We start from the raw sequence: 27,989 nt of genomic DNA, 5'->3' as shown, positions 1-27,989 counted from the left end.
ACTCATGGCTCTTAGTGCCAAGAACAAGATTGGATTTGTAGATGGTACTTTGAGGAAACCAATGAACACAACTAGTGCTGAGTTTAGAATTTGGACTCATTGCAATGATTTGGTTGCATGATGGATTATGAATTCCATCTCGAAGGAGATTGCAAATTCTCTCATCTACACGACCAATGCTGAAGCTATTTGGTTGGATTTGAAAGAAATGTTTTCACAGAAAAATGGTCCAAGAATTTTCCAATTGCAGAAGTCTCTTTCCATGCTCACTCAAGACAACATGTCAGTAAGTCAATATTTTACTCGTCTTAAGGCATTATGGGATGAATTGAATAATTTCAAACCTCTGGATTTGTGTGATTGTTGTCATTGTGGAAAGATGAAGAAAATTCTTGATCTTCGAAGCCAAAAATATACAATTCCATTCCTTATGGGTCTCAATGACTCATATTCTCAGATTCGAGGCCAAATTCTTCTTAATGATCCAATTCCTTCTATAACCAAAGTTTTATCTTTGATTGTTCAAGAAGCAAAACAGAGAGAAATTTCTCTTAGTTCATTGTCTCATGAGACTGTCGCACTCATGACAAGAACTCCACAAATTGGAAATAGGGCTGGGCAAAAACCCTCCCAACTCGCAGACCTGCCCCTGCTCACCCCACCCCGTGCGGGTTTTGTGTTTATTTTCGCGAGTTCGGGTTGGGAATCTCCAACCCATGCGGGGCGGGGCGGGTTTCGGGTTTACCAATTTTTCCTATGCGGGTACCTGCCCCGACCCGCTCTTACCCGCACTTAACCTAAAACACCAAAAACCCTAGAGACCCAGCACTCAACATAGCCGCGCCTCTTGATCTCTCATCTCACTCTCGACTTTCAGTCTCTCACTCTCTGAGTTTCTCACGATCTCCGGCACTCAGTTGCTCAGCCTGCTCTACTCTCGCCTCTCGATCTCTCATCTCACTCGCGACTCTCATCTCTCTCACTGTTGGAGTCTCTCTCACCGTTGCTTCTCCTCTCTCCTCAGTCCTCACAGCTCACTGTCTCCTCTCCTCTCTCTCTCGCCGCTCATCTATATGTCGCCGTTCTTCTCTCACTGTCGCTTCTACTTTTTATTAAGGTTTGATTTTCTTGTTAGGATTTTATTTTGATAAGCAATTTTTGTTAAGGATTCTTGTTAGTTGTTAATAATTTATGGTCTGATTATGTTGGGTTCAATTTTTTGTTGAAGTATTGATTTCAGTTTTGCGTCTTGTTAAGGTTTTTGTTGAAGTACCGAATCAAGCTGATTCTCTCACCCCTCAGCCTTAGGTAAAGAAGTTTCGTTTGTGCCTTCTGGTCTGATTATGTTGTGTTGGATTTTTGTATGCCAATTGATTATTTAGTCTTGTCTTTACTGTATGCCGATTGATTATGCAGTACTGATTCTCATTTCATGTTGAAAAATGAGATGCTAATGACATGATTATGCAGTACTGATTTCATGTTGAAAAATACTAATATTATGCAGTATTGATTTTTTTTTTTTCCACTTATTGTAGATTCATGGATGGTCATTCATGTAGTGATGTTGGTTCTAGTTCAGTGTCACCTATTCATAACCCTAGTTCAGCTCTCCCACCAAAACCTATAAAATATGAGTAAACATCAATGATTTGGGAACATTTTACCAAGTTAGAGGGGGGTGATCTTAAGGATCCTAAACACAATGCAAGTATTGTAACAAATTGTTTAGTTGTTACACTAGAAAGCATGGTACAAATGCCATGCTTGGGCATTTGAGGAATACTTGCAAAAAATATCCCGGTAGGTTTGATAAAGATTATAAGTCACAATCAAAGTTAAGTTTTGAGGGTAAGAGAGAACGCCAAATAGCAGTGAGAGAAGGATATGTTGGTAATTTGGTAATTACTAAGTACAATGCTGCGAAAATAAGGGAAGCAATTGCTAAGATGATAATTAAGGATGAATTGCCATTTAGGTTTGTGGGAAGGTGAAGGGTTTCTGGATTTCAAGAATATAGTTGAGCCTAGGTTTTCAATTCATTCTCGTTATATTGTGATGAAAGATTATGTTAAGCTCTTCTTGCCTGAGAAGGAAAAATTGAGGGCAACGTTTATGACAACTGGGGTTTGGGTTTGTCTTACCACTGATACGTGGACTTCGGTTCAAAACCTTAATTACATGGTAATCACCTCTCATTTTATTGATAGTGATTTGAACTTACACAAAAGAATTTTAAACTATTGTTTAATTCCTAATCACAAAGCTAATACCATTGGGGAGAAGATTTTGTCGTGTATGCTTGAGTAGGGAATTCGTAACATTTTCACTATCATAGTTGACAATGCTATTGCCAATGATGCTACTTTGAATTTTGTGAAGAGAAGAACTAGTAATAAGGAAGGCGCCATATTAGAGAGTCAGTTTATGCATATTAAGTGTTGTGCACACATACTAAATCTTATTGTGACTGATGGTTAAAAGAGGTTGATGACTCAATTGTGAGGGTTAGAAGTGCGGTGAAGTATGTGAAGTCTTCACCTGCAAGATTTGACAAGTTTAAGGCTTGTATTAAAAGAGAACAACTTGATTTCAAGGGTTTGTTGTGTCTTGATGTACCCACTAGATGGAACTCTACATTTTTTATGTTGGAAGGTGCTGAAAAATGTCAAGCTACTTTCCAACTTATGGAAGAGCTTGATAAGAACTTTATGCCTACATTGACCGAGGAAAAGAATAAGAAAAATGGTTTGGAACCTCCTACTTGTGCTGATTGGAGTCGTATTAAAATTTTTCTCAAGTTTCTCAAACTTTTTTATGATGCCACAATTCGAATTTCTGGGTCATTGTATTGTACATATAATATGTACTTTTAAGAAATTTGTGGCATTCAAATGCATTTACAAGAGTATATTGATAATGATGATTATGTATTGAGTGCTATAGCATAGAAGATGGTGACGAAGTACAATAAATATTGGGGGGGATCTTGAGAACAATGATAGGGTTAACTTGATGATGTTTGTTGTGGTTATACTTGATCCATGAACCAAATTGGTGTCATTAGAATATTGGTTCAAAGATGTTCTTGGTGTTGATAAATGTAATGAAATGAAGAAAAAATTGAAGCACATCCTTAAAAAATTATATGATCACTACAACTCCTGAGAGAGTTCATCTCAAGTTCCACATAGTAGTGGATTGCCTCAAGGTTCCTCAATGAAAATAGAAGAAAGTGAGAATGCTAACCTCTACTTCATAAATAGGTTTTTATAAGTACCTAACTTATAAAAGTGATATTGAAAGCAAATCGGAGATGGATCTCTATTTGATGGAGGGTATTGAAAAAGCGAATGCAAATTTTGATATTTTAAATTGGTGGAAGGTGAACTCAACCAAATTCCCAATAGTTGCTAAAATAGTACGAGATGTGTTGGCTATTCCCATTACAATAGTTGCTTCAAAGTCGGCTTTTAGCATCAAAGGACGTGTGTTGGATCCTTTTCGAAATTCATTGGCTCAAGTACGGTTGAAGCATTGATATGTTCGCAAAATTGGTTAAGATCAAAGCCCTTAAGTTCTGACTTAGATATGGTTGATGATACTGAAAGTTATAAGCTCGATTCATGTCAGTCTTTTGATCATTTATTCATTTTAGTTTGCTTAATATATTTTGCTATTTACAAATTTCATTTATCGGTTTCAATTGATATTGTAATGTTTTTCTTTTTCATTCTTTGTAGAAGTAACTTTGAAGAACATCAGCATTTTACTTAAGGATGATTAGTGACTTGAAGTTGAAGTTGCATTCGGGACTTTACTTGAAGTTGAAGTTGCATTCTGGATGATTAGTTATTTTACTTGAAGTTGCATTCTGTTGAGTTTTGTTGCTTAGAGTTTGAAGTAATGAATTTTTGTTGCTTTGATGTAACTATAAATTACGGGTGTTAAGTAATTTTTTGGTTTGTTTTTTTCCCCATCATTTTGATAAAAAAAAGAAAGCTAACCATACTTTTATGAAAGCCAAAATATCATTTTATAAAAGATTGAAAGCCCAAAAAAAAGCCAAAATATCATTATAGGTGTAGCCTTTTAGGCTTAGACCCAACAAAAAGTCCATATTCTGATTCGAAAATAATAAAAAATCCCATATAAGTGTGGCCTTTTAGGCCTAGCCCAAAAAATTGAATAAAATAAATTACAAAAATGCCATGCCAATAAACCCGACCCTCCCTACAAACCTGCACCGCAATACCCGAACCCGTGCGGATCTTGGTCATTGGGCTCGGGTGGCGGGTTGGAAAATCCCAAACCCGCAAGGTGCGGGTCAGGTGGGAAAAAACCCGATACCCGCCCCGACCCGTGCCCAGCCTTAGTTGGAAATAGGTTTATTCAACCTGCAAAATAAAGCTTTATCAAGAAGGAACGTCCAGTATGCTCTCATTGTAAGATTCTTGGACACACTGTAGACAAGTGTTACAAACTTCATGGCTATCCTCCCGGCTTCAAGTTTACAAGAAACAAGATAGCTTCACATTCAGCCAATTATGTTCAAGAAGCTACCAATATAGAAGAGTTTTCTCCTCAACATTTTTCTCCACAACTGCCAATCACATCTAATCAATGCCAACAATTGATGAGCATGCTGAAACAATATTCTCCAATGCCATCTGTAATGTTTCCTTCATGGAGATCTTGATGAAAAAGTATATATGACCATGCCACCTGGTTTTAGTACTAAGGGGGAGTCTAAAGTGTGTAGATTAACCATGTCACCAAATTTGGTGATGTGGTCAGTTGACATGTCACTAAATTTGGTATTTTCATAATTTTTTTTTCCTAGCCCATATTTATTTTTTTAAGTTTTTTTGGGTCGTTTTACCCAAATTATACGGGGCGTTTTACCTGATAATCCATTACACATAATCCATTACAAATAATTACAAATATTCATCAAATATCCACCAACTAAACATCAACTATCCACAAATAATCCATTACAAAAATTATACATCAACAATGTATCAAAATTATCCATTACCAACACTATATATCAACAATGTCCATATCCATGTACAAAAGCAATAACATATAGAAAAAAGCTACATAATGGATCATGTGATACAACTGCAAATGATACGGGGCTTTGCATCTCCGCAACAACTGCAAATGAAAAAAATCAGCCATCAGCAAACATGATAACACTTTATCAAGTCTAGGTCACTAATCAATGAGCAAAACCTTAATGTATAGTTTTGAGTGCACAAATACATATAGGTGCATGGATCTTTATATCCATGTACAAAAGCAATAACATATAGAAAAAAGCTACATAATGGATCATGTGATACAACTGCAAATGATACGGGGCTTTGCATCTCCGCAACAACTGCAAATGAAAAAAATCAGCCATCAGCAAACATGATAACACTTTATCAAGTCTAGGTCACTAATCAATGAGCAAAACCTTAATGTATAGTTTTGAGTGCATAAATACATATAGGTGCATGGATCTTTTGGTGGAGAAATGGAGAATGGTACGTGAAAATGTAAACGAGAATATATAATGTTACTGCATGTGGTCTGTATGGATCTTTTGTAAACTAGGTTTTATGGAAAGTTTTATGGATAAATATTGGATGTAGTTATGGTTGTCTTTTTAATTCTTTTTTTGTAAATTATATTATGTTTACCAAATTAAAACCTAAAAAAAGAGACTCAAACATTACTCAACCTATCATAAACCCTATTGTAACCCTACAATATATATACTAAAGGTGTATTTATTGACAAGTAATTATCAATTAAGCTTATATGCTAAACTTACAGCACAAGTAATCACATAGATGTGCTTCTTGTAGGCATCAGATCATGAAGGATATATATATATATATATATATATATACACACACAAAATTTCTTCTAGTTGTCTATTATAACATAGAATTATCTTTTTTTTTTTTTCTTTTTATTATTTGTAAATCTATTATTTGTAGGATTTTTAACTAATTAGTTGCTTCACCGGGATCATATGAATGCATATATAATTGGTTTGACAAGTTATAGATTGAATCAGTAATATATAGATCTAAGAAAAAACTTTAACTATATATAATTGGATCAATATTAAACATAACATATAATTAACAAATTGTAACTATACCAAACATGACGCATTTGAACATGTAGTTTTTGAGTTGTACTCATATGATTACATAAGTGTAGTGGTGCACATATACTTACGGTTATGCTGATCCACGAGACAACTTTGAATTATGGAGCATTAGGGTTCGGTTGCATCTTCGTCCTCAGTGTCTACTATTACTTCTCCTATGCATATTACGTTGCAACTGTGTTTATATATATATATATATATATATATATATATATATATATATATATATATATATATATATATATGATCGATTACATAAATGAGAAGTGGTGCACATGCTTCTGTCATTAAGAAAAAACAAGAAAATCAAAAAGTATATTATGTTACCTGGTCGGCCCCCAACTGAGGGTCTCACCCTGGGATGGTCCAAGGACTCAGGGTTTGGCACAACATGAAGTTGAGTCGTTTTAGTGCTCACCTGCACCATGGGCTCAAGCATACACAAGGAAGAGATGGCTACACGGTGGGCAGATATGAATACACAGATGGAGGTATATATATATATATATATGATCGATTACATAAATGAGAAGTGGTGCACATGCTCATGTCATTAAGAAAAAACAAAAAAATCAAAAAGTATATTGCGTTACCTGGTCGGCCCCCAACTGAGGGTCTCACCCTGGGATGGTCCGATGACTCAGGGTCTGGCACAACATGAAGTTGAGTCGTCTTAGTGCTCGCCTGCACCATGGGCTCAAGCATACTCATACGGGCCTCATATTCAGCCAGTTGCGCCTCCATCTGTGTATTCATCTCTGCCCGCTATGTAGCCATTTTTTCCTTGTGTTTTTCCCGCTCAACTTCTAGTGTTTTCTGAATTAGTTGTTCTGTCTCCTCCTGTTGAGTGTACTGTGAGCGTGATCTGGAAGGCCTATGATAGGAGTGGATGCTTCCGTGTACTGGTAGAATCCCAGGTCCAACCCTTCGAACTTAGCCAACATATTCTTGCTTATTGCCCATACCCTGTGCATATGCGTCGTCCAGTGCCCTCCTTACCATCCCCTCTATGATGCTCGAGGTTGCCGCAGTGTCATTTGGCAGTAGCTCCTTCATTATTTCCTGTACGATATATAGAACGGTATAAAATATATGAGAGTGTTAACCCTAAACCCTAAATATACAAATAATAAGCAAGATCATAGTAGGTAGCATACCACTCTCTCCTAAACATATTGATTGGGGTAGATACCGTATTTCTTTGTATGGGTCGTTATGCACATATGTGCCCGTGTAGGAGCCATGCCCTCACGGACGGTCTACAAAAATAAACAATATTAACAAATGTTGACATATATGTTACAATCTTTATATATATATATGGTAAATGACACACATACTGTAATATGAAAAGTATTGGCAAAGCTCCTCGATCCGGTTGTTTGTTGCATTTTATTCAACGAATGTATGACTCTCATATGATATGCCTTTGTCTACACATCACTAATTAGCGACGTGTGAACTTTGACACGTCACTAAAAAAAAAAATAGTGGCGTGTGATAAAATCACACGTCACCAATTGGTGACATGTGAAAATAAAAAATACATTGTAAACACGTCACTAAATCCCGATTTTTTGTAATGGCATGAGGTGGCTGAGAGCATAAGCATTTGTTAATAATTTTGACGAAAATACTTATTAATGCCTTTAATTGTCAAAGTTAAAAATTCAAATTATTTGTTAGGATTTATTTATTTATCATTTTTTTTTTCAACAATTTATTTAGGGTTAATAACTTTTTTAGTAGCCGAGTTCGTAATTTTTTATTTTTTTCCCTTAGGTTTCCAAAACAGTCAAAAATGGTACTTAACCTATGGGAAAAGACGAAATTGATACTTTCGTGAAAGAAAATTAATGATCTGCCACGTGTCACTCCCAAAATATGCCACGTGTTCTAAAAATAAAAAAACCTAAAAAAAGAAATAAATTGAAAATTGCATGCCACCCCATTTTGGCCAATGGGGGTGGCCGGCTATCCCCATTTTAGCCATTGGGGTTGGCTCACCCCCTTTTGGCTATTGGGGGTGGTTGACCAAGGCCAAAGGGGGTGGTTTCGGCCACCCCCTTTTTGGCCCTTGAGGGTGGCCGAACCACCCCCAAGGCCCTTGAGGTGGTTCGGTCACCTCCAAAGGGGTTGCAGGGGTAGTTGGCCACCCTATGCAATTTTTCAATTTTTTTAGGTTTAGTTATTATTATTATTATTTATTTTTAATTTTTAGGACATGGGGTATATTTTGGAAGTGACACATGGCAAATTGTTAATTTTGTCTCACATAATCTAATGGAGATATCAATTTTGTCTTTTCCCATGTAGCATTTTTGACTGTTTTAGAAACTTAAGGAAAAAAATAAAAAAACTGCAAACCCATTTACTAAAAAAAGTTATTAACCCATTTATTTATCATTATCTACTCCTAGCAACTTCTCCAACTCTGTCAAGCAAATAAAACAATTTTTTTTTTTTTTTTGGAGAAAGCAAATATATATAAGATCGCTTGTTAATGTTCAAATAAATTTATAAGCAGTATAAATAAATGTTTTCTAGATCTGTTTTGAGTAATAGAATCAGTCAAACTGTAGAGCACTCATAAAACGAAAGTACCTAGCATATATAGATAAAAATGAAACACCTATTTTTTGCTACAAAAAACAATTAAATACATTAATATGTGTGGTTCTCGATTTCATTAAAAAAGGAAAAAACCCTTTCTGGTTCTCTGGCATTGGTTTTTCACTGACCGTTTTGTTTTTTGACTTGAATTTCCAGTCTCAAGCAGCTCCTGAAGCAAAGTTGGAGAAGTTGGGTTTTCTCTCATCAAAAACCTTTCTTCCATAGCTGAACGCGCTTACTTCCACAGCGGAATACGGTAAGTTGGGTTCTATTTCTTTTCCTCATCCGTGCTTTAAATTTGGCTTTTCTCTAAAGTAGTGAATTTTAGAATTCTGCACACCACCTGTTCGATGAATCGTTTCTACAAGGTTGGTTGTTAAAATATGGGAAATGTTATTAAACTAAGGAAGGCCCAACATATTATTGACAAAATTAATGATATATTATTGACAAAATTGAATCTTTTGTTTCAAACTAACGTACATATTTCAACAATACAAGTAGACACAGCATTATTCGTTCCTTGAGCAATTTATGTTTACAGATATTCTTTGTGACATTATTGCTTGTGATTTATTCTTTCTAGGTTGCAGGCAACAATGGGTGGGGTGATAAAGAAGTTTTTCGTTGCGTCAATGTTTATGTGGATTGCTCCTGTTGCAATTTTGTATGGTTTTAACCATAATTTGCTTCCTGGTAAGATTATCTTGTGTTAATATCTATACCATACATTTTTGTTTTCAAATATGGCTAAGTTAATGACAATGTATATAGGCTTTTGTTATGTTTTAGAAATGAATTCTTTTTCCCATGTTATATTTCAGAAATGAATTCTTTTTCCCATGTTTTTGAAGATACTTGCCTGGGAAGGCTAAGAGTCCTAGTTAACATAAATCAACAAATGACTATAATTGGCAACTGCACTTATGGCGCTGTTGGCTTGCTAGCATATTTAACAAGAAAACATAATCAAATTGAGTATGCAAATATCTTGAATCAGACTTGGAATGTGGGCAATTCATCATAGGACCTCAACTTCAAATAGTTTGGGGGAATAAAAAAAGCTTTGCCAAGTATCTACAACAATAGAGTCAAACAAGGTTCAGGAATTGGAAGAAAGAGGTGCTGGAAATTGTATATTGTGGCTAACTTAGTTGAAGTAGTTACTAAGGATTCATGATGATGCCGGTTATGAGATTGAGGTTCTCTCACAGATTTGTTAATTACTGAATTTGAGTTCTGTTTCTCTATGTTGAAACTAGAGATCAATGGAAAAGAGAACTCCTAGCTGTTGAAGTTGATGTAGAACAATCTTACTCCAAAACCATTTAATTTCATTGGCTGGTTTAGGTTTATGTGATCTTGTCCCAGAATCCTGCTGATAACTTATTGTTTCTGTATGAGCTTCTAGGATAAAAAATTTCTTTCCATTTCCTAAGAAGGTTGAATTATAAGATTTTATTTAGCATGATGAGTACTAGTACATGGTTTAAAGATGTCTTGGCTACAAAGTATAGCCAGGCAAGAGAAAATAGGAAAACAGACCCATTAATAATGCAGAAATGCAAAACTTTATGCACCTCTCCGATTGCTCTCTAATCAAATAGAAACGAAAAGAAAAGAGGGAGAGAACGTCTTTTCACCTATAGTTCCTAGTATATCCTGTTATTATAACATTTATGGGAATTTATTGGGTTTCTCCTCCATCATCGACATTCTATGGTAATGTAGAAGGTTTCTACTTTAAGCCTATTTTTGTAGTTAATTAAATGTGCTTGGCAACCTTAATGTTCCATGTTATGGTTTGCGTGTAGCATATTCTTGTGCCTTTTCTCGTTAAACTTTAAATAATTGCGCTAAACTTTAAATAATTAGCACTTGATGTTGATGAGAAGTTCTTCTGGACTGTTAAAAAAATCTACTTAAGAAACGGTAAAGGATCATGCAAAATTTTGATTCTCTATGTGAGCGCATTCTATTTTGGATCTGTTTTCTTGACAATTTTTACATATTAGAACGTAGCATCTTATTCTTTAGGGGCTGATTAATCATTTTTCCATAACCTGGATGGTTTATTTTGTCTAAAACACACATTTTTGATTTATTATTATCAGGTTTATGTCTCTCTTTCTTGTGTTAAAGTCAGATAATGCAGCACACACTCGCAGTAGAATCATGGAAGTGGATATTGGCTATCAACTAGAACTGTAAATGATCTCAATATCCTTAAAGGATTGCAAGATTATTATGTTATTCATAAGTATTTTACTGGGATGGACATTTTCTTCTAAAAAATAAATAGTCTGAAATATTTTCTAACCAACACCTAATTTGGACCCTTGAGTTAAATCCACCTTTCCATGGAGTTACTCCAATGTTTTTGCAAGTCAGATTTCTCATATTATGATCACTAGGAAAACTGATAGTTACATTGACCAATGCAAAGACATTTATGTGACTTTTAAAGGCTGTCCAGAGCCCCTTTCAGGCAAGTTGTAAATCTGTTCTTGTGACCTCTAAGATATTGCTAGCTGAACTCTTCAGTGGCAAAGTATAGCTCTTCTTCCAATCGTAGCTTTTACAGTTTTGTTTGGATGTACTTCTTCCCCTTTCTTTCAAAGAGCAAAATGTCATTTTCATATTAATTTTCATTGTGCTTTGGTTTCACTTGATCAGATTCTGTGCCAAGATTTTGTAGGGGGCCTATGCAATTAGTTTATGGAGTTTCTTCTCTAGGTATTACAGTCAGATGACCTCAATTAGTATTTACTTATCTTGAACAGGTTCAACCCATTTGTCTCCCTATTCTTTGACACTGGTGAGTGGCTTCCTTGCTGTCATCTCAGTCAACGTGGTTATTGCGTTCTATATATATATGGCGATGAAGGAACCATTAGATAAACATGAGCCGGATCCTGCGTTCCTTGCTGAAGCCAAAGCTAGTGTCAGTCGGCCCACAAATCAAGCTGAGGATTCTTCACAGTCCGAAAAGAAACAAGATTAGTTTTAAGCTTACGCCTTTTTCATGTACCAAAAAGAAGTGAAAATGTGGATTGACTAGATAATTGTTCAGATTCCTCTTGATGAAATTATCCTCATGTTTTATGTTGTGAAATTATCCTCCGTTATATGCAAAATCCCTCACACTGCAAGGGGATTCATGGGGGGGGTAGATACCACACGTGTTAATTAGCTGCCTGAAATTTTGTTTTTGAGACTTACCTATCTGGGTAGTTTAGGATGTGGGACTTACCTTCCAAGGGCAGGTAAGCTCCACAACTCCCTTTTTGTTCAAATTTTTTATGAAATTCAATAATTTTAAAGATTAATAACAAGCAATCTCAATCCAGTACATTTAACCATTGTAAATGTGCAAGCTTTTGCAAGCCTAAAGACTTTTTGTTAAACTAACATTGACCCGAATTGATGCCTCTTGTGTTCGATATGCAATCAGTCAAATCCGAATTGGGTATTGAGTTCTATTGTCCTATTGCACGAGAAAGTGAAATTTAACTAAACGGAAATGCAGATACTGATATTTGGAACAAAATTTGACTAGATTTGATAGTAAATCTTATAAAATGAAGAGAAGAAATCAGGATAGTCATTATTCAAATAAGTCGTGAGAAAGTCCACCATACAAAGGTTAGCGTTAATGATCTCAATCCGTTATATCAAAACAAAGCTTAGCCTCATCCCAAGGGCCATTAATCTCAAACTTGTATTCTTGAAGTCGTATAAGGCAATAAGGACACACTACAGTCACAAAAACCAATAGACCCAACAGCAGCACAAAAAGCAACCCATGCAGCGTGTAAACAAAAGCCAGGGTCACAGCCATCAAACTGAAAGAAAAGCAAAGGTGCAACCGGAAGGAGTATTTCTTGATACAGTAAGTGACCAGTGGAGCAAAAAGGAAGACTTGCAAGGAGAATAACATGATAGCAAAAACATGTAGCCTCGAAGGAAGGCGAGAGGCCATGAAAACCGAGGCCACAATAGAAGCATTTAGAGAAATAAAACTGGTCAAGGTTGGATTCTTCAGTGCCCCAGGAGCTCTTACAGTTGATCCTGCGTAGTCATGAAGGAATAGATGGAGTACGAGAAGCGAAACGGTTACCGCCGAAATAGAGTCCGAGCTAATGGATCTTGTCAGAGTTTGGTAGATGGGAGCCAAAACAAATAACCCAGTTGTGAAAAACGAAATGTTAAGGAAATAATGCAAGAGGAGATTGAGGGAAAGCATTTCTTCGGTTAAAAGCAGAACTAGAAAGCCTGATCCAAGAAGGCTCACATCAAGATACAAGAGGGAAGTTTCATTAAGATTTGATCTGAGGGTATAAGTCCAAACCAAGCCAACGAGGGCAACAATGCATAGATACTCGGAAATGGAAACCGAGTCTTGCATCACTTTTAGCATGTCCCGTTTGACGACATTGGCATTCATGACCATGTCTTCAAGGAATGACTCACCAGTGTGATTGTCATCAAATCCAGGTTGCATCCCTCCATATGCCACTTTTCTCCATTTGGGTCGAGTTGGAGACGGGTGTTCAGCATTGTCATTATCCATTGCAATCTAATGCTCAATTGCAGACCTAACTCCTTAAGTTCAAAGTTCTCAGCAAAGAATAATTCATCCTATATCACATATATCCTGCTCTCACAGATGGTGGTCTTGCAATCTGCAGGTATGCATAGTAAAAGACATCTTAAAAAAGGAATGTTCACTGCTGTTGGGCTCATTATGAAATGAAAAGAAAACCTGCACAAGCATGAAAGCGATCAGATCCATAACCATGTACAGCATTAATAATTGAAGGTCAACCAGAAACCATTACTTGGAAACTAAAGCACAAAGATAAGGAATAAAGTGCTCAAAGTGATCGAGAATACAGTGGAATTTCCTTTTTCAAGCCGATTATACATGATGGGCATATACAAATCTCCTATTCCTGATATCATGCAATCATCCATCTGATCATGCAAAACTGATTGCCAAAAAACAAAATGAATAGAAAAGAGCTCCTCCTTACAGTATGAAGCAATTGATATGCATAGTATAGATGGTTAAGAGAGACCCAGAATCCATCCAACCACAAATGGTCTCATAAATGCATGAACCAGAACCAGCGGAAAACCAATTTCCTAGACCCAGTTTGGTTACACCACAAAGAGATAAATGTGATTATTTGTCAATGAAACAAACCCAAAATTTGCCACTTCAAAGAAACAAAGTGGTTACCCTATGTTTGGTAGCCAAGAAAATATAATAGAAGCAAAAAAGAGGACTGAAGAAATCAGAATTTCGCTATCTTACGTTTTGGGTTGTATGGATTATCAAGAAAGTATAAACTCACATCAAACAAGTGAAAGTTTCTATTTTGCAGAGAAATTTTTTACTTCCTGATTTTTTTCTCTTTCCTAAAACTTTGTGGGCAGCCAAACAGAGCAATTATTGGGTTTTATTTTTGACAATTTGAAAAGCAGACGAACTCAAGAAAAGCTACTAAGAAATGATCCATCATAGAAACTGAAAAGATAACAGAAGAAAAACTCAAAATCTTAGATATACCCCAAAATCGAGGAAGAGGAGAACTGAGCTCTCGTGTTTGAACAGGGCCTCCGAATCAGCCGACAGAAAAATTCTCAAACTGTGTACCAGAACAGTTCCAGTCATGTTTGGCCGACTAGGCTAGTCGTTTTTACCATTCAAGAATTTGTGATTGACAAATTACCAAACTTAACCCCGTAAAACGTGATCGAGATCCCACAATTATGAGAGGCCCTAATGCTTGAGCACCGCTCGAAATCTCACAATTGCAGGGAATCCCTGCAATCCGGGCAAGGGGATTGTATCCGTAAAACGTCCAAAAGAACACCCTAAATACACATTTATACGTTATATCAAAGCACACATTCTTAGGTTTAAATCCTAATTCTATTGTCTACCTCCCATCTAAAAGTTAAAATCCCATATTCAAGTCTTATTTATTGAGAGAAAATATAGATCAACACTTGATGAGAATATTAAAATAAGATTTTAACGATTAACTTAAACAATTTGTATAATAATTAATAAATGGAACGTAGGATTAGAGCATATGACGCTTAGTTTGAATATTGATACTCTAACTCTAGCTATCATTAATAAGGAGAGTTTGTATGCACATGCAAAAAAAAATTACATAATTAAATCATCCCACAATTAAAATGACTGTTAATCTAATATAACACCATTCACTAGCCAAAGTTTAGCTAAATTTCAATTAAAGAGTCCCATTTTTCCATATATATATATTTTTTTTAATTTTATTTTAGCTACCCACTTTTCGGAAGTACCATATATCCCACTCGCAATTTTAGCTACCCACTTTCGCTACTCTATTTAAATAAAGAAATTTTACAAGAATCAACAAGATAGAGAATTATAGATAAACTTGTCAAAAACATCTGGATAAACATGCCATAAGCATTCAAGTGAAGGGGTAGACTCTAATGTAATACTTGGTTAATTTAAACATATAAAACTAGAAAAATAGAAACTGAGAAGTAAGATAGAAAATAGTTTCCGGATCAGATACATGTTCATAGTTCCATTCCCAGACCTTGAAAAGGTCTCATAGAGCTGGGATTAAACATTGGTCATCATCCCAGAAATACCCACACATAGATTACAATTAAAACAATGAAACACTTGAGGAGTTTTTATTATAGGTACAAACATACAATTAGAGAACTTTCATTGTTTGACATCATATACAAACACGTTTATACATTTTGACAAAGTAGTGCAACCAAATTGCGCTCGTTTGTACCTATGGTCAATTTTGAACATTTGTCTCTTCCCAATGGTCATGATTTAAAAAAACAATTTGTCCAAAGAAGTTTTGAAGCACATCCAAATGACACCCTTCTAAAACTTCAGCTGAGGAAAAGCAAGAACAGAAATTTTACGAGATAGAGAATTAAAGATAAACTTGTCAAAAACATCTGGACAAACACGACATAAGCATTCAAGTAAAGGGGTAGACTCTAATGTAATACTTGGTTAATTTAAACATATAAAACTAGAAAAATAGAAATTGAGAAGTAAGATAAAAAATAGTTACCGGATCAGATACATGTTCATAGTTCCATTCCCAGACCTTGAAAAGGTCTCATAGAGCTGGGATTAAACATTGGTCATCATCCCAGAAATACCCACACATAGATTACCATTAAAACAATAAAACACTTAAGGAGTTTTTATTATAGGTACAAAATACAATTAGAGAACTTTCATTGTTTGATATCATATACAAACACATTTATATATTTTGACAAAGTAGTGCAACCAAATTGCACTAGTTTGTACCTATGGTCAATTTTGAACATTCGTCACCTCCCAATAGTCATGATTTTAAAAAAAAAAAAAAAAAAATTTGTCAAAAGAAGTTTTGAAGCACATGCAAATGACACCCTTTTAAAACTTCAGCTGAGGAAAAGCAAGAAAATAAATTTTACAAGAATCAACAAGATAGAGAATTAAAGATAAACTTGTCAAAAACATCTGGATAAACATGCCATAAGCATTCAAGTGAAGGGGTAGACTCTGATGTAATACTTGGTTAATTTAAACATATAAAACTAGAAAAATAGAAACTGAGAAGTATGATAAAAAATAGTTTCCGGATCAGATACATGTTCATAGTTCCATTCCCAGACCTTGAAAAGGTCTCATAGAGCTGGGATTAAACATTGGTCATCATCCCAGAGATACCCACACATAGATTACCATTAGAACAATAAAACACTTGAGGGGTTTTTATTATAGGTACAAACATGCAATTAGAGAACTTTCATTGTTTGATATCATATACAAACACGTTTATATATTTTGACAAACTAGTGCAATCAAATTGCGCTAGTTTGTACCTATGGTCAATTTTGAACATTTGTCTCTTCCGAATGGTCATGATTTAAAAAAAAATTTGTCCAAAGAAGTTTTGAAGCAGATGCAAATGACACCCTTTTGAAACATCAGCTGAGGAAAAGCAAGAAAATAAATTTTACAAGAATCAACAAGATAGAGAATTAAAGATAAACTTGTGAAAAACATCTGGATAAACATGCCATAAGCATTCAAGTGAAGGGGTAGACTCTGATGTAATACTTGGTTAATTTAAACATATAAAACTAGAAAAATAGAAACTGAGAAGTAAGATAAAAAATAGTTTCCGGATCAGATACATGTTCATAGTTCCATTCCCAGACCTTGAAAAGGTCTCATAGAGCTGGGATTAAACATTGGTCATCATCCCAGAAATACCCACACATAGATTACCATTAAAACAATAAAACACTTAAGGAGTTTTTATTATAGGTACAAAATACAATTAGAGAACTTTCATTGTTTGATATCATATACAAACACATTTATATATTTTGACAAAGTAGTGCAACCAAATTGCGCTAGTTTGTACCTATGGTCAATTTTGAACATTCGTCACCTCCCAATAGTCATGATTTAAAAAAAAAAAAAAAAATTTGTCAAAAGAAGTTTTGAAGCACATGCAAATGACACCCTTTTAAAACTTCAGCTGAGGAAAAGCAAGAAAATAAAGTTTACAAGAATCAACAAGATAGAGAATTAAAGATGAAGTCAAAAACAACTGGATAAACATGCCATAAGCATTCAAGTGAAGGGGTAGACTCTAATGTAATACTTGGTTAATTTAAACATATAAAACTAGAAAAATAGAAACTGAGAAGTAAGATAAAAAATAGTTTCCGGATCAGATACATGTTCATAGTTCCATTCCCAGACCTTGAAAGGGTCTCATAGAGCTGGGATTAAACATTGGTCATCATCCCAGAGATACCCACACATAGATTACCATTAGAACAATAAAACACTTGAGGGGTTTTTATTATAGGTACAAACATGCAATTAGAGAACTTTCATTGTTTGATAACATATACAAACACGTTTATATATTTTGACAAACTAGTGCAATCAAATTGCGCTAGTTTGTACCTATGGTCAATTTTGAACATTTGTCTCTTCCGAATGGTCATGATTTAAAAAAAAATTTGTCCAAAGAAGTTTTGAAGCAGATGCAAATGACACCCTTTTAAAACTTCAGCCGAGGAAAATCAAGAAAATAAATTTTACAAGAATCAACAAGATAAAGAATTAAAGATAAACTTGTCAAAAACATCTGGACAAACGCACCATAAGCATTCAAGTGAAGGGGTAGACTCTAATGTAATACTTGGTAAATTTAAACATATAAAACTAGAAAAATAAAAACTGAGAAGTAAGATAAAAAATAGTTTCCGGATCAGATACATGTTCATAGTTCTATTCCCAGACCTTGAAAAGGTCTCATAGAGCTGGGATTAAACATTGGTCATCATCCCAGAAATACCCAGAAATAAATTACCATTAAAACTATAAAACACTTGAGGAGTTTTTATTATAGGTACAAAAATACAATTAGAGAACTTTAATTGTTTGATATCATATACAAACACTTTAATATATTTTGACAAAGTAAAGCAACCAAATTGCGCTAGTTTGTACCTATGCTAAATGCTAGGTTACTGTCTAGTAAAGAAGCATTAATGGTTAGTCTGCTACCAAGTTGCACTAGCTATTGTTCATACACTCATATGCCTCGGCAAGCAAATAGATGGTTTCTTAAGCTACTGTAGAATGAAAAACTAGAAATACTAATCCTTTCGACTACATTATCCCATTTTGCAACAACCATAAATTTCCAGAACAGAACACACAACAATCAAGTATGCACTCTCAACCATTCCTTTACTTTTCGATGAATCGGCTGATTTTATATCAAACACTCAAACCATTACAAGACTCCAGAAAAAAAACCGGTACACAATTGCTAAATCAGCAACTACACAACTGCACAGATCCAATGGCAGCAGATTTGGAACAGAAAATTGACAAATAAGAGGAAGAAATTGAAAAGAACATGAGAGAGAGAGAGAGCGATGAGAGTGGAGGAAGAGGAGAATTACCTCACTCTTCCTCTTCCTGATGAGCGGCGGGCTGAATGATTTGCAGAGAACTTATAGCCAAATGAATTTTGTGTGAAAACTTAACCTAATTTTGGAACTTTAAAGAATAAATAAAATAAAAATATGATAAATCTACGTGGGACAAGGTTGAACATGCTGACGTGGCAGAATCCTGTTATAAAGTATACATGTACTCTAAACTGGGACCCATGAAACGCAGCTCCAGCGAGAAATCCTTCTCCGGGTCAGAGATGGAATAGTAAAAAGTAAGGAAATAAAATAGAGTATAAAATAAAATCACCTCCATAAATCCCTTGCTATTGTAGATACATCAACTAGTTTGTCTTTGCCGAAGGGCGAATAGCAGAGAGAGGGACTCAGAGACGCACCCCAAATCCCTAAATTGGACGCGTTGATCATTGAAATCGGAGAAGGAGAAGGAGAAGAGAAGAGAAGGGAAGGAACAAAATGGGAAAGAAGAAGAAGAGAGCGTCGTCGAAGGTGTGGTGTTACTACTGCGACAGGGAGTTTGAGGACGAGAAGATTCTGGTGCAGCACCAGAAGGCCAAGCACTTCAAGTGCCATGTCTGTCACAAGAAGCTCTCCACCGCCGGGGGCATGGCCATACACGTCCTCCAGGTTCACAAGGAGTCCGTCACCAAGTAAATTCCATTCTTTCTTACCAAACCCTAATTACACACGCACACACATGATCTGCTCTAAAAAGGGTTTTATTTGAATGGCCAAATAGTGCCTTTAACGAGAAAATTTGGGCTCTAATTGATTTGGGGTCTCTTGGAATCGGTGTTGAACTGCCCTATTAGTTGATTTTTTGTAAAGTTTTATTTTTCTTGGTTGTACGAGTTATTGGGGGTTTTAATCGATCAAGTTGTGTTTGTCAAAATTGTAGCTTTTAACTCGATTAGTCTTGGGTGCAAGATAATGAAAGCGGGATTCTTTTATCTTTTCTATTGTTTATCTTTGGACAGCTGCAATTGTAGCTCCTTTGGTGCTTAGTTTTCATATTTCCTGTTCTTTTTCCTCCTCCTACCTAGGTGTTTGTCCGTGTACCTGAGTAGTGCTATTCGCTTTTAATGATACTTCTTTTTTTGTTTAGCTGGAAACTCAGTTCTTTACATCAAACAACGAAAAACCAAACCCAACTCAAACAATTACAAATGGTCTCCTACAAAAAAATCACAAGCTAAAAAAAATACTACCACCCATTAAAGAAAAAAAAGAGTTTTGTCACCCATTTTGAACCAAGATACTTAGAGGACTGCTCCAATTCTCACAAATCTTGACATTTTCAATAGTATGCTTAAAATTTCCTTTGCCCTTCCCCATGATTCTTGTACTAATCTCCCAACAAATAAGCTGTAATATGTGCTCCTCAGAATTCACCCTGTTGCAAAATTTAATACTATTCTGGTGCTTCCATATGTGATACACAGTTGCCCCCAAAAGCCAATTTACACACAGTGCATTGCAAAATTTTCCCCTTCCATGCCTTCCCTCACCACCTCATCCCAATCGAGCCAAATAGGACTAACCAAACTTTTAAGCATCACTTCTTTCCATAACCTCTTACTCCAATCACACTCAAAAAATAAATGCTCCCTACTTTCAATAGTATGGTGACAAAATACGCACTTCATATCCTCCACCATACCCTAACTTAGCAACCTATCCCCAGTACATAAGCCCCCTATAATAGCCAGCCATAGGAAGAAAGAGTGTCTATGAATAGCAAAAGAAAACCATACCAGTTTATGCCATCCAACTTTAGGAAACTTCTCTCTAAGAGCCTCCCATGTGTCCCTACAAGAATATTTGTGGTTCTTTAAAGGCTGCCAAATTGGCATATCATGAACACCCAAATCCGCTAGAGACAAACGGCTTTGAATTGCAACCAGCTCTTCCGGCCTAGCTGGCAGCCAATTCCAATCTCCATTTTTCATCACACTTCGATTACTTGTATAAAAAAAAAGGGGTACAGTCGGAAGTTATTTAATTATCTAGGGAAGTAGGAATATTTTTATGGTTAATTGTTGGTTGTACGTGGGCTGGTATTGGCTGCTTCGACATTGTTTGTTTAAATATGTATCTGGGGCATGCATTGGAGAGGAGGAAGTAACATTAAATTAGTATGAAACAACCAAGAACAATGGGTTGCTTCAGAAATTAACACTTATGGTAGTTGTGAATGGGTGTTTTGTGGAATTGAGGAATAGAACTGGAGATGGCCACCATAGGTTTTTGTTGGTAAAGGTTTGAGTATTTCTATGAAGATACCTTACATTGGTTTTTTAGTTATCTTTTGAAACTGTTAAGCTGTCTCTGGTCAATTATGTTGCCATTCTACTGATCCTTTTTGTGATGATAATGTTGTTTTTTGCAGAGTTCCCAATGCAAAACCTGGTAGAGAGTCCACAGATATTGAAATATATGGAATGCAAGGAATCCCACCTGATGTCTTGGCTGCTCACTATGGAGAGGAAGGTGAGGATCCTTTAAAAACGTGGAAAAATATGTTATTATCTCGTTGCTTTCTACATTTTTAGTGTACTTTGCATTATCATAATTATAGTGATTGGGAAACCTATTCTTTCTCCTATATTTTCCTCTTATGTTGTACCATCAAATCTTAAATTTGGAACTTAGCTGTTGGCTGATTAAGCCTATGAAATGTTAAGCATTTTCTTTGGAATACTTGGGTTTTCAAACTGGATTCATGGGTTGCAAAATCAAGGGCAAGCATTTGATATGTAATAGGGATTGCTCAAGTCGTTTATCAAAAATAGGAATTGCTCAAGTCTCCAATTGAATGGATTGGGTTTAGTACTTAAATCTCCTATTTCTGCGTAAGAATAGGGTAGCTTTCCTGTTTTGTTTGCTGCTTGCTTTTAGCACAGTTTCGCAGGCCTTGTGTTATAAGTCCGCCTTGTAGGTAAGATCTTATTACAAGATCCTTGCTTCTACAAATCCCATCCCTTTCCCATGGAAAAGTATTTGGCGCACTAAGGTTCCTTCAAGAGTGGCTTTCTTTGTTTGGACGGCCGTGCTTGGGAAGACTCTAACATTGGATAATGTTCGGAAGAGAGGTATTGTAGTGGTAAATCGTTGTTGCATGTGTGAATCGGATGGGGAGTCAGTTGATCATCTCTTTCTTCATTGTGGGGTTGCGCGTATCTTGTGGAATGCCGTGTTCTCTCGGTTTGGTTTGTGTTGGGTGATGCCTGGTTGTGTTAGGGAGTTGTATGCTTCTTGGTGGGTGGGTGGCAAGTCTCGCAGTGCTGTTGTGTGGAAGATGGTTCCTCTTTGCCTCATGTGGTGCATCTGGAGTGAGAGAAATGCTAGATGTTTCGAGGACTCATCTAGGAATATAGAGGACATTGTACACTTTTTCTTGTACACTCTTTTCACTTGGACTGCTGGATGGCTAGCGCCTATAGTGATTAGCTTCCCTGACTTTCTTTTTATGTTTTCTTCTTCTTTTTCTTCCTCTTAGTCGCTCTCTTGTATACACCCTGTGTACTTGGGTTGCGCCCCTCTGCGCTCTTTAATTCATCTTTTTACTTATCAAAAAAAAAAAAAGTCCGCCTTGTAGGTTAGAGCCAATTGAAATAATCTTATACCTTGATAAAGCCCATTTAAATAGTTGCAATAGCACTTTGTGGTTATAGCTCTGATTTTGGTTATTCTTAATTAGGATTGCCTATGTGGTAGTGCCGTCATCTAATAAGATCACTGACACTGATTTCTAATAGTAATGGTTTATATCTAAATATGATATCCAATCATGAATGGTTGAATGTATTAGTGAAATGTTATTGAGTTATATCATCAATATATTAATCAACAGTTTTATTTTATTTTTGCATGTACTATATAACATTGTGAATTATCATAGATATAACAATTTTTAGGAATATGATACTAAAGCATGCTCTATAATGTAATTTAAGAGCTGAAAAAGTTAATTCAAGAATTTCCTTGTTTTATTCACAATTTCTGTAATTATTTCTTTATGTAAATTCCAGTATTAACACAATTGCTATATTCTGTGATGTTTCTGTATCTTGGAACTTCTGTAAGATGGTTGAAATTGATATTTATTGCTTGAGTTTTGATACTTTTTTTTTCCCATTTACATGGGATCGTTGCACTGCAAAATCTTTTCTTGGTTCTCTGTAGCCCATTGGCAAATAATTCTTTCGCAGAAAGCTTTTGTTAGCTTGGCAGACTTGTACACATTGTTGTTGTTGTTTTCCTCCTGGGCATGAGGATAAACTGCTTAACCCGTTAGGGGTGAAAGTTCCTGGATTACCTGGTAACTGGTTCTGGCGGGTGGGGTCAGTTACACGTAGGAGTTTGATTAATGGTGAGGATTGTTGTATAGTATGCGTTTGCGACGTGCAATTAATCTGAGTAAAGTTCTCCTACGTTATCAAAAAAAAAAAAAAATTTCTTCCACAGTGCTTGGTTTTCCATCTGAAACATAATGTTCTTGTTCTCTCTCTCTCTCTCTCTCTCTCTCTCTCAGTTTTCTTCTCTATTCTCAAAATACTTCTTTGATAATTGTTATTGTTGTGGCTTGGTTGTGGGAGGCCTTATTACGTTAGAAATTAGGCAGTAAGGGGTCACATCTGAACATAGCATGTGGTTTACGTTTAGCGCAAAATCTAGTCAAGGGCAATTCAATAACTGAGCTGACCCTACTTGAGATGTGTGATTTTGTGTGGGTATTGAAAGGTCCGGTCTGGTCCTAGGTTATGCGAATATAAATGATTGAGTAATGTGTTTTTGGGTTAAAAGGTGGGTATGTTAACCAGCCGAAGAACTCATCCCCATATATGTAGAAGGAGCATGCCGTAGTTTGGTGTTCCAGGTCCTATATAACATTTAAATTGGAATGACCCTTCAGTTTATTGGGCTGAAAGATTAGGAAGCATGTCTTGGTCAGCTGCTCAGTTTGAAAGGAGGATGCATTTTGAAAGGGGCAAACGGTACTCCAACTATCAACTCATGAATCCATTCATGTGGGGGTGGTGAAATTTTTAAGAGGATGGTGGTAGGGAAGCACCTGCTAAACAATTGGTGACACTAAAGGTTGATGGGAGCTTCATCTCCTTCCCTTCTCCTCTATTTTAGTAGTAGCCTATCCCAGTGTACACCAACATGCGCAATAAAAAGACGGGAAAATTATAAGAAATTGCAACTCCCAAACTACAGATCAGTTCATTTGCTCTCAGGCAAAATGACCCTATAGTTTGCAGTTGTGGTTTCAGAGGAAATAATTCTTTTGTGCATTTGATTAGTTATTACCATGTGTATCTTTCCTTTTCGTCAAATTACATCCAGTATTAAAATGTTCCAAATAGTGAGGTTCTTTTTACACATTAGCGGTGAGTTTGAAGATGTTGCATTTAGGAAGTTAAACCCAGTAATAGACTATGATTACCTTCTGACATTCATGACTTTTTTGCAGAAGAAGAGGCTGCATCAAAAGCAGCTAAATTGGATATCCCATCCACCCCACTCGTTGGCGGTGTTGTGCCAGGATCATTGGGCATTGGATATCCTCCTCAATCTACTTTGGGATTAATTCAGCCAATGTATGTTTTCTATTAGATTTTTCTCCCAAGATTTTTATGCTACACAATTATGCTGCATTTGGTCTCTAGTGAAGTAGATCCCGCATTCTCAAAATTTTCACTTTTCATGGTGGTTTGTAGAAAAAAAGCAAAAAACAGTGTTCTGTGCTTTGCAAGATATGTGATTAATGCATACATGATTAGCTCACATTTTGATTATTTTTCTTTTCTTTGGGGGCTTTGGTTACAGTTACAGTTCTGCAATGCCAGTGCCTCCTGCTGCTTGGCCAATTCCACCTCGTCCCCAGCCCTGGTACCCACAGCATCCAGCAGTTTCAGTTCCTCCTCCTCCCCCATTGGGTTACGCACAACAACCATTGTTTCCTGTGCAGAATGCGAGGCCTCCTTTGCAGTCACCCGCATCATCTGCACTACAGCCTTCACAGATAACTCCTCCAGGACTGCCCGTGTCCACCCCTTCTGCCCCTGTATCACAACCATTGTTCCCTGTTATTGTGAACAATAATATACCTACTCAAAGTTCACCTTTTTCTGCTCCTATGCTTTCAACAAGTATTATGTCAAGCTCTCCAGCAGAACATAAAGGCTCAATTGATCCACATTCAGGTGCTAATGCTTTGGTGACAAGTAACTACCAAGCACCTAACATTCCAGGTTGGATATGTTTTACAATTGATTTCTGCAAATTGGTTTTTTCAATTCTGGCTTTCTATCGATTCTCATAGTGGTTGATTTTGGAAATAGGTCTCGAATTGAGTTTTACAAAAATTTCAGAATACTGTAATAAATTGTTAGGTTGTGATTAAAATAAATTGAAAATAAACGATTAATCATGAAATTATGTCATAATATATAGGCATGTGGTTTGAGTGGTATTGGCATGGCTAGATGTTAATTTACATTGGTGGAAACAATCGTGTGTATTCAATCATGTTTAATTGAACCGCTACCTTGTATCTCTTAGTTTGGAGACTTAACAATGCCATACATAGGAGTCAAAAATTGGTATCTCCTTTGTTTTATTTAATTATATCTACAAGAAATCTATCTAAATACTGTTATTCCATTATGAGTTTGACTCTCTCTCTCTCTGTATATATGTGTGTGTGTGCGCGCGCGCCTGTGCACATGCGTGTGCATGTGTCTACACATATACCTACAAAATCATCACCTATTAAATGTGAAATCAACCAACTATTACGATAGGAATAACTTTGCTGCTGTTGTGCATTAGTTGGGCCACAATGCTACTTCAATTTGGTTTGTTTTGGTTATAAGGTGGCTGGTAATTTTCACCGGATTCCATGTCAAGAAGTTGAACTTTGATAATTAGGTGTTTGGCTGCTTTGGTGTGGACTTGCCCAAAAATACATCTCACTCCTAATTGGTGTCTTCATAGTTTATAATTATGTTGATTTTGTGAATCTCTGTAATTTAATGTATTTTTTTGAACTTACATTAGGTGGGCCGTTGAGCAATTCACATTCTTATGCATCTGGTCCAAATACTGGTGGTCCTTCAATTGGACCACCCCCAGTAATTGCAAACAAAGCTCCTGCTACCCAGCCAGCCACTAATGAAGTCTATCTAGTTTGGGATGATGAGGCAATGTCCATGGTTAGTTGTTTTCTCCAAATGCCCATTATGGATGCTTTTGACTATTATCATTGCTAAATTGGTACATCTGGTTATTGCAGGAGGAAAGAAGAATGTCCCTAACGAAGTATCAGGTGCATGATGAAACTAGCCAGGTAAGTTATACTACCTCTTTCATATATGGAGTTGGTTTCGCATCTAACCCAATGGGTAGGCTTTACTTTTCGTGTTTTCAGATTCAATTCTTTACGCTTTCTTTCCTATTTAGAGGTATTTTCTGTATGAATCTTCAATTGCTTCCTCTTTAAAAGAACAACACACTTGGTTAAGAATATGTTAAACCATTTAATTGTTCCATTTTTCTTCTTCCCACCCATTCGGTTGATGGGCATATAAACTGCCATCTTCGGTTTGCACGCAATGACACCACCCTTGTTGGGCATCGAAAAATGCAAGTAGGTACTTACATTATTTTTGCTGGTAATTAGTAATTACAATTTTGTCAAGCTAGCTACTTATCAAAAAAACAATTTTGTCAAGCTTGCTGGAATCAACTCCAGGATTCTTCAACTAGCATTTGTAGTCAGTTAAGAACAATTTGTATGTATTTTCTCTTTTAAAATTTGAATTTACCTGTTGTTATTCATTCTCCCTATGCTTGATTCCGAAATGTGGGGTTTTGGGTGGAACAAGATCTTACCCATCAGATTTTTGCCTATTCGTACAATTTGTTTTATGATCGAACAGTGAATTCAGACTTGGCCAGGTCAGCTTCTTCTGCAAAGTTTGGTATATCTTGCTTAGGACCAAGCTTTATGACCTATCTGGTTTGTCCAAGTGGTTGACAGTGAGGGTTCCTTTCTGATCAACCCTATTGTGATTTTATGTTGCAGATGAGCTCAATTGATGCAGCCATAGACAGAAGAATATCGGAAAGCAGGCTTGCTGGTCGAATGGCCTTTTAGATGAAATGGAGGCCATGGTGAATTCTTGGAACATTTCTGTCGATGCATTGAAGTACAAGACGCAGCCCTGGTCTTCATTCTCACCCGCTCAACATTTATTTGTGCTGTATTCTTTGCAAGAGAGGTTGGAGCAGTAAATTTTGTTAATTATGAAATGGGAGGGGTCTCCAGAGAAGTTGCAATAACAATTTTTTCTCTTTAATTTTGGGTTAAACGTTTTAGGATCTAGTCTTGAACCCCTCTTGACATCGCATCTAATTAAGCCCTCTGAATACATATGTATTATTGGATCTTTGTAAACAATTACTTGCCCCCTTGTCGTTTAATATTAATGAAGAGATAGCCTTCTCTCTCTCTCTCTCTCTCTCTCTTCTGTGGTCTTGGCATTGTTTTTTGTTAGTCTAATGTTAGTAGTAGGATTTCTATCATCTTTCTACTTAGATCTTCATTAATGCTATTTGTGTAGAAAGAAAAAATAAAAATAAAAATTTCTTCAAAAGAATACATGCGGCTGGAAAAGAAAAAATACCCAAGAAAATAGATTAATAGAACAATGGGATTGCCGGTTGCTTAAAGGAATATATTTTAGATCTGGGCATAGAGATTGGTCTTGAGGAGTATCTGTTTCAATTCAATCTGAGCACAGAAGAGGGTCTTTATTGTTTATTTTTTATTTTATGAACTTGATAAAACATTGGGTTGTCATAAATATAATGTGAAGGGGCTAAATTATTCAGACTAAATTGATACTTACATCAAAGTTCAAGGGTGATAATTGTGTTTCCCTATTTCATTCTACTAAACTTGAATGATTTTCCAAAAATGAATTATGTGAATTTCAACTGAGTAAATGAAGATACAAAGAAATGAATTAAAATGGATGTAGAAATAGCTTGACTTCTTAATATAATTTCCTAGCCGATGCATTTGAGTAATTTTAGGAGGCTTATTTGTGTCTTACTAAGAATGATATGCCTATTAAAATCACTATTG

At 36.0% G+C, this 27,989-nt stretch overlaps 4 protein-coding genes and 6 non-coding genes across 13 annotated transcripts; 3 read left to right on the top strand and 7 right to left on the bottom strand.

The window, feature by feature from the left end:
* Positions 1-4: 4 nt before the first annotated feature.
* On the top strand, positions 5-4,699 carry LOC148588007 (uncharacterized). The gene is made up of 3 exons (XM_088513773.1): positions 5-671; positions 1,979-2,133; positions 4,424-4,699. Exons 1-3 carry the CDS (start codon positions 128-130, stop codon positions 4,697-4,699), a joined length of 975 nt encoding a protein of 324 aa, XP_088369899.1. The 5' UTR covers positions 5-127.
* Positions 4,700-8,734: 4,035 nt separating this feature from the next.
* On the top strand, positions 8,735-11,891 carry LOC132171664 (uncharacterized). Its single transcript, XM_059583037.2, has 3 exons — positions 8,735-9,044; positions 9,375-9,484; positions 11,572-11,891. The coding sequence occupies exons 2-3, from the start codon at positions 9,388-9,390 to the stop codon at positions 11,790-11,792; spliced, it is 318 nt and encodes a 105-aa protein (XP_059439020.1). The 5' UTR covers positions 8,735-9,044; positions 9,375-9,387; the 3' UTR covers positions 11,793-11,891.
* A 479-nt stretch (positions 11,892-12,370) lies between these two features.
* On the bottom strand, positions 12,371-18,896 carry SETH1 (phosphatidylinositolglycan synthase family protein). 4 transcript variants are annotated; one of them, XM_059584651.2, is made up of 2 exons: positions 18,818-18,896; positions 12,371-13,553 (listed from the first exon to the last, which is right to left on the bottom strand). In XM_059584651.2, exon 2 carries the CDS (start codon positions 13,359-13,361, stop codon positions 12,450-12,452), a length of 912 nt encoding a protein of 303 aa, XP_059440634.1. In that variant the 5' UTR covers positions 13,362-13,553; positions 18,818-18,896; the 3' UTR covers positions 12,371-12,449. The 4 variants fall into 4 exon arrangements, with proteins under 4 accessions (XP_059440634.1, XP_059440638.1, XP_059440637.1 ...); XM_059584655.2 differs by having other exon boundaries at positions 12,371-13,473; positions 18,818-18,880; XM_059584654.2 differs by lacking the exon at positions 18,818-18,896 and adding an exon at positions 15,607-15,716.
* On the bottom strand, positions 15,357-15,448 carry LOC132173192 (small nucleolar RNA snoR69Y). Its single transcript, XR_009439283.2, has one exon. It is a non-coding gene; the product is annotated as a small nucleolar RNA snoR69Y (small nucleolar RNA).
* LOC132173191 (small nucleolar RNA snoR69Y) lies at positions 15,897-15,988 on the bottom strand. The gene has a single exon (XR_009439282.1). It is a non-coding gene; the product is annotated as a small nucleolar RNA snoR69Y (small nucleolar RNA).
* LOC132173189 (small nucleolar RNA snoR69Y) lies at positions 16,456-16,549 on the bottom strand. The gene has a single exon (XR_009439280.1). It is a non-coding gene; the product is annotated as a small nucleolar RNA snoR69Y (small nucleolar RNA).
* Positions 17,005-17,096, bottom strand: LOC132173187 (small nucleolar RNA snoR69Y). The gene has a single exon (XR_009439278.1). It is a non-coding gene; the product is annotated as a small nucleolar RNA snoR69Y (small nucleolar RNA).
* On the bottom strand, positions 17,558-17,651 carry LOC132173188 (small nucleolar RNA snoR69Y). Its single transcript, XR_009439279.2, has one exon. It is a non-coding gene; the product is annotated as a small nucleolar RNA snoR69Y (small nucleolar RNA).
* Positions 18,107-18,198, bottom strand: LOC132173186 (small nucleolar RNA snoR69Y). Its single transcript, XR_009439277.1, has one exon. It is a non-coding gene; the product is annotated as a small nucleolar RNA snoR69Y (small nucleolar RNA).
* Positions 18,897-19,127: 231 nt separating the features above from the next.
* SUF4 (zinc finger (C2H2 type) family protein) lies at positions 19,128-27,350 on the top strand. Its single transcript, XM_059583238.2, has 7 exons — positions 19,128-19,479; positions 21,219-21,319; positions 24,309-24,435; positions 24,665-25,089; positions 25,898-26,052; positions 26,133-26,186; positions 26,925-27,350. The coding sequence occupies exons 1-7, from the start codon at positions 19,286-19,288 to the stop codon at positions 26,994-26,996; spliced, it is 1,128 nt and encodes a 375-aa protein (XP_059439221.2). The 5' UTR covers positions 19,128-19,285; the 3' UTR covers positions 26,997-27,350.
* The last annotated feature ends 639 nt before the right edge of the window (positions 27,351-27,989 follow it).

The sequence above is a fragment of the Corylus avellana genome, chromosome 1 (assembly GCF_965113065.1).
Source record: "Corylus avellana chromosome 1, dhCorAvel1.hap1.2, whole genome shotgun sequence".
NCBI classification, from domain to species: Eukaryota; Viridiplantae; Streptophyta; class Magnoliopsida; order Fagales; family Betulaceae; genus Corylus; species Corylus avellana.
The sequence above is the reverse complement of the archived record's forward strand: the minus strand, read 5'-3'. Positions and strand labels throughout refer to the sequence as shown.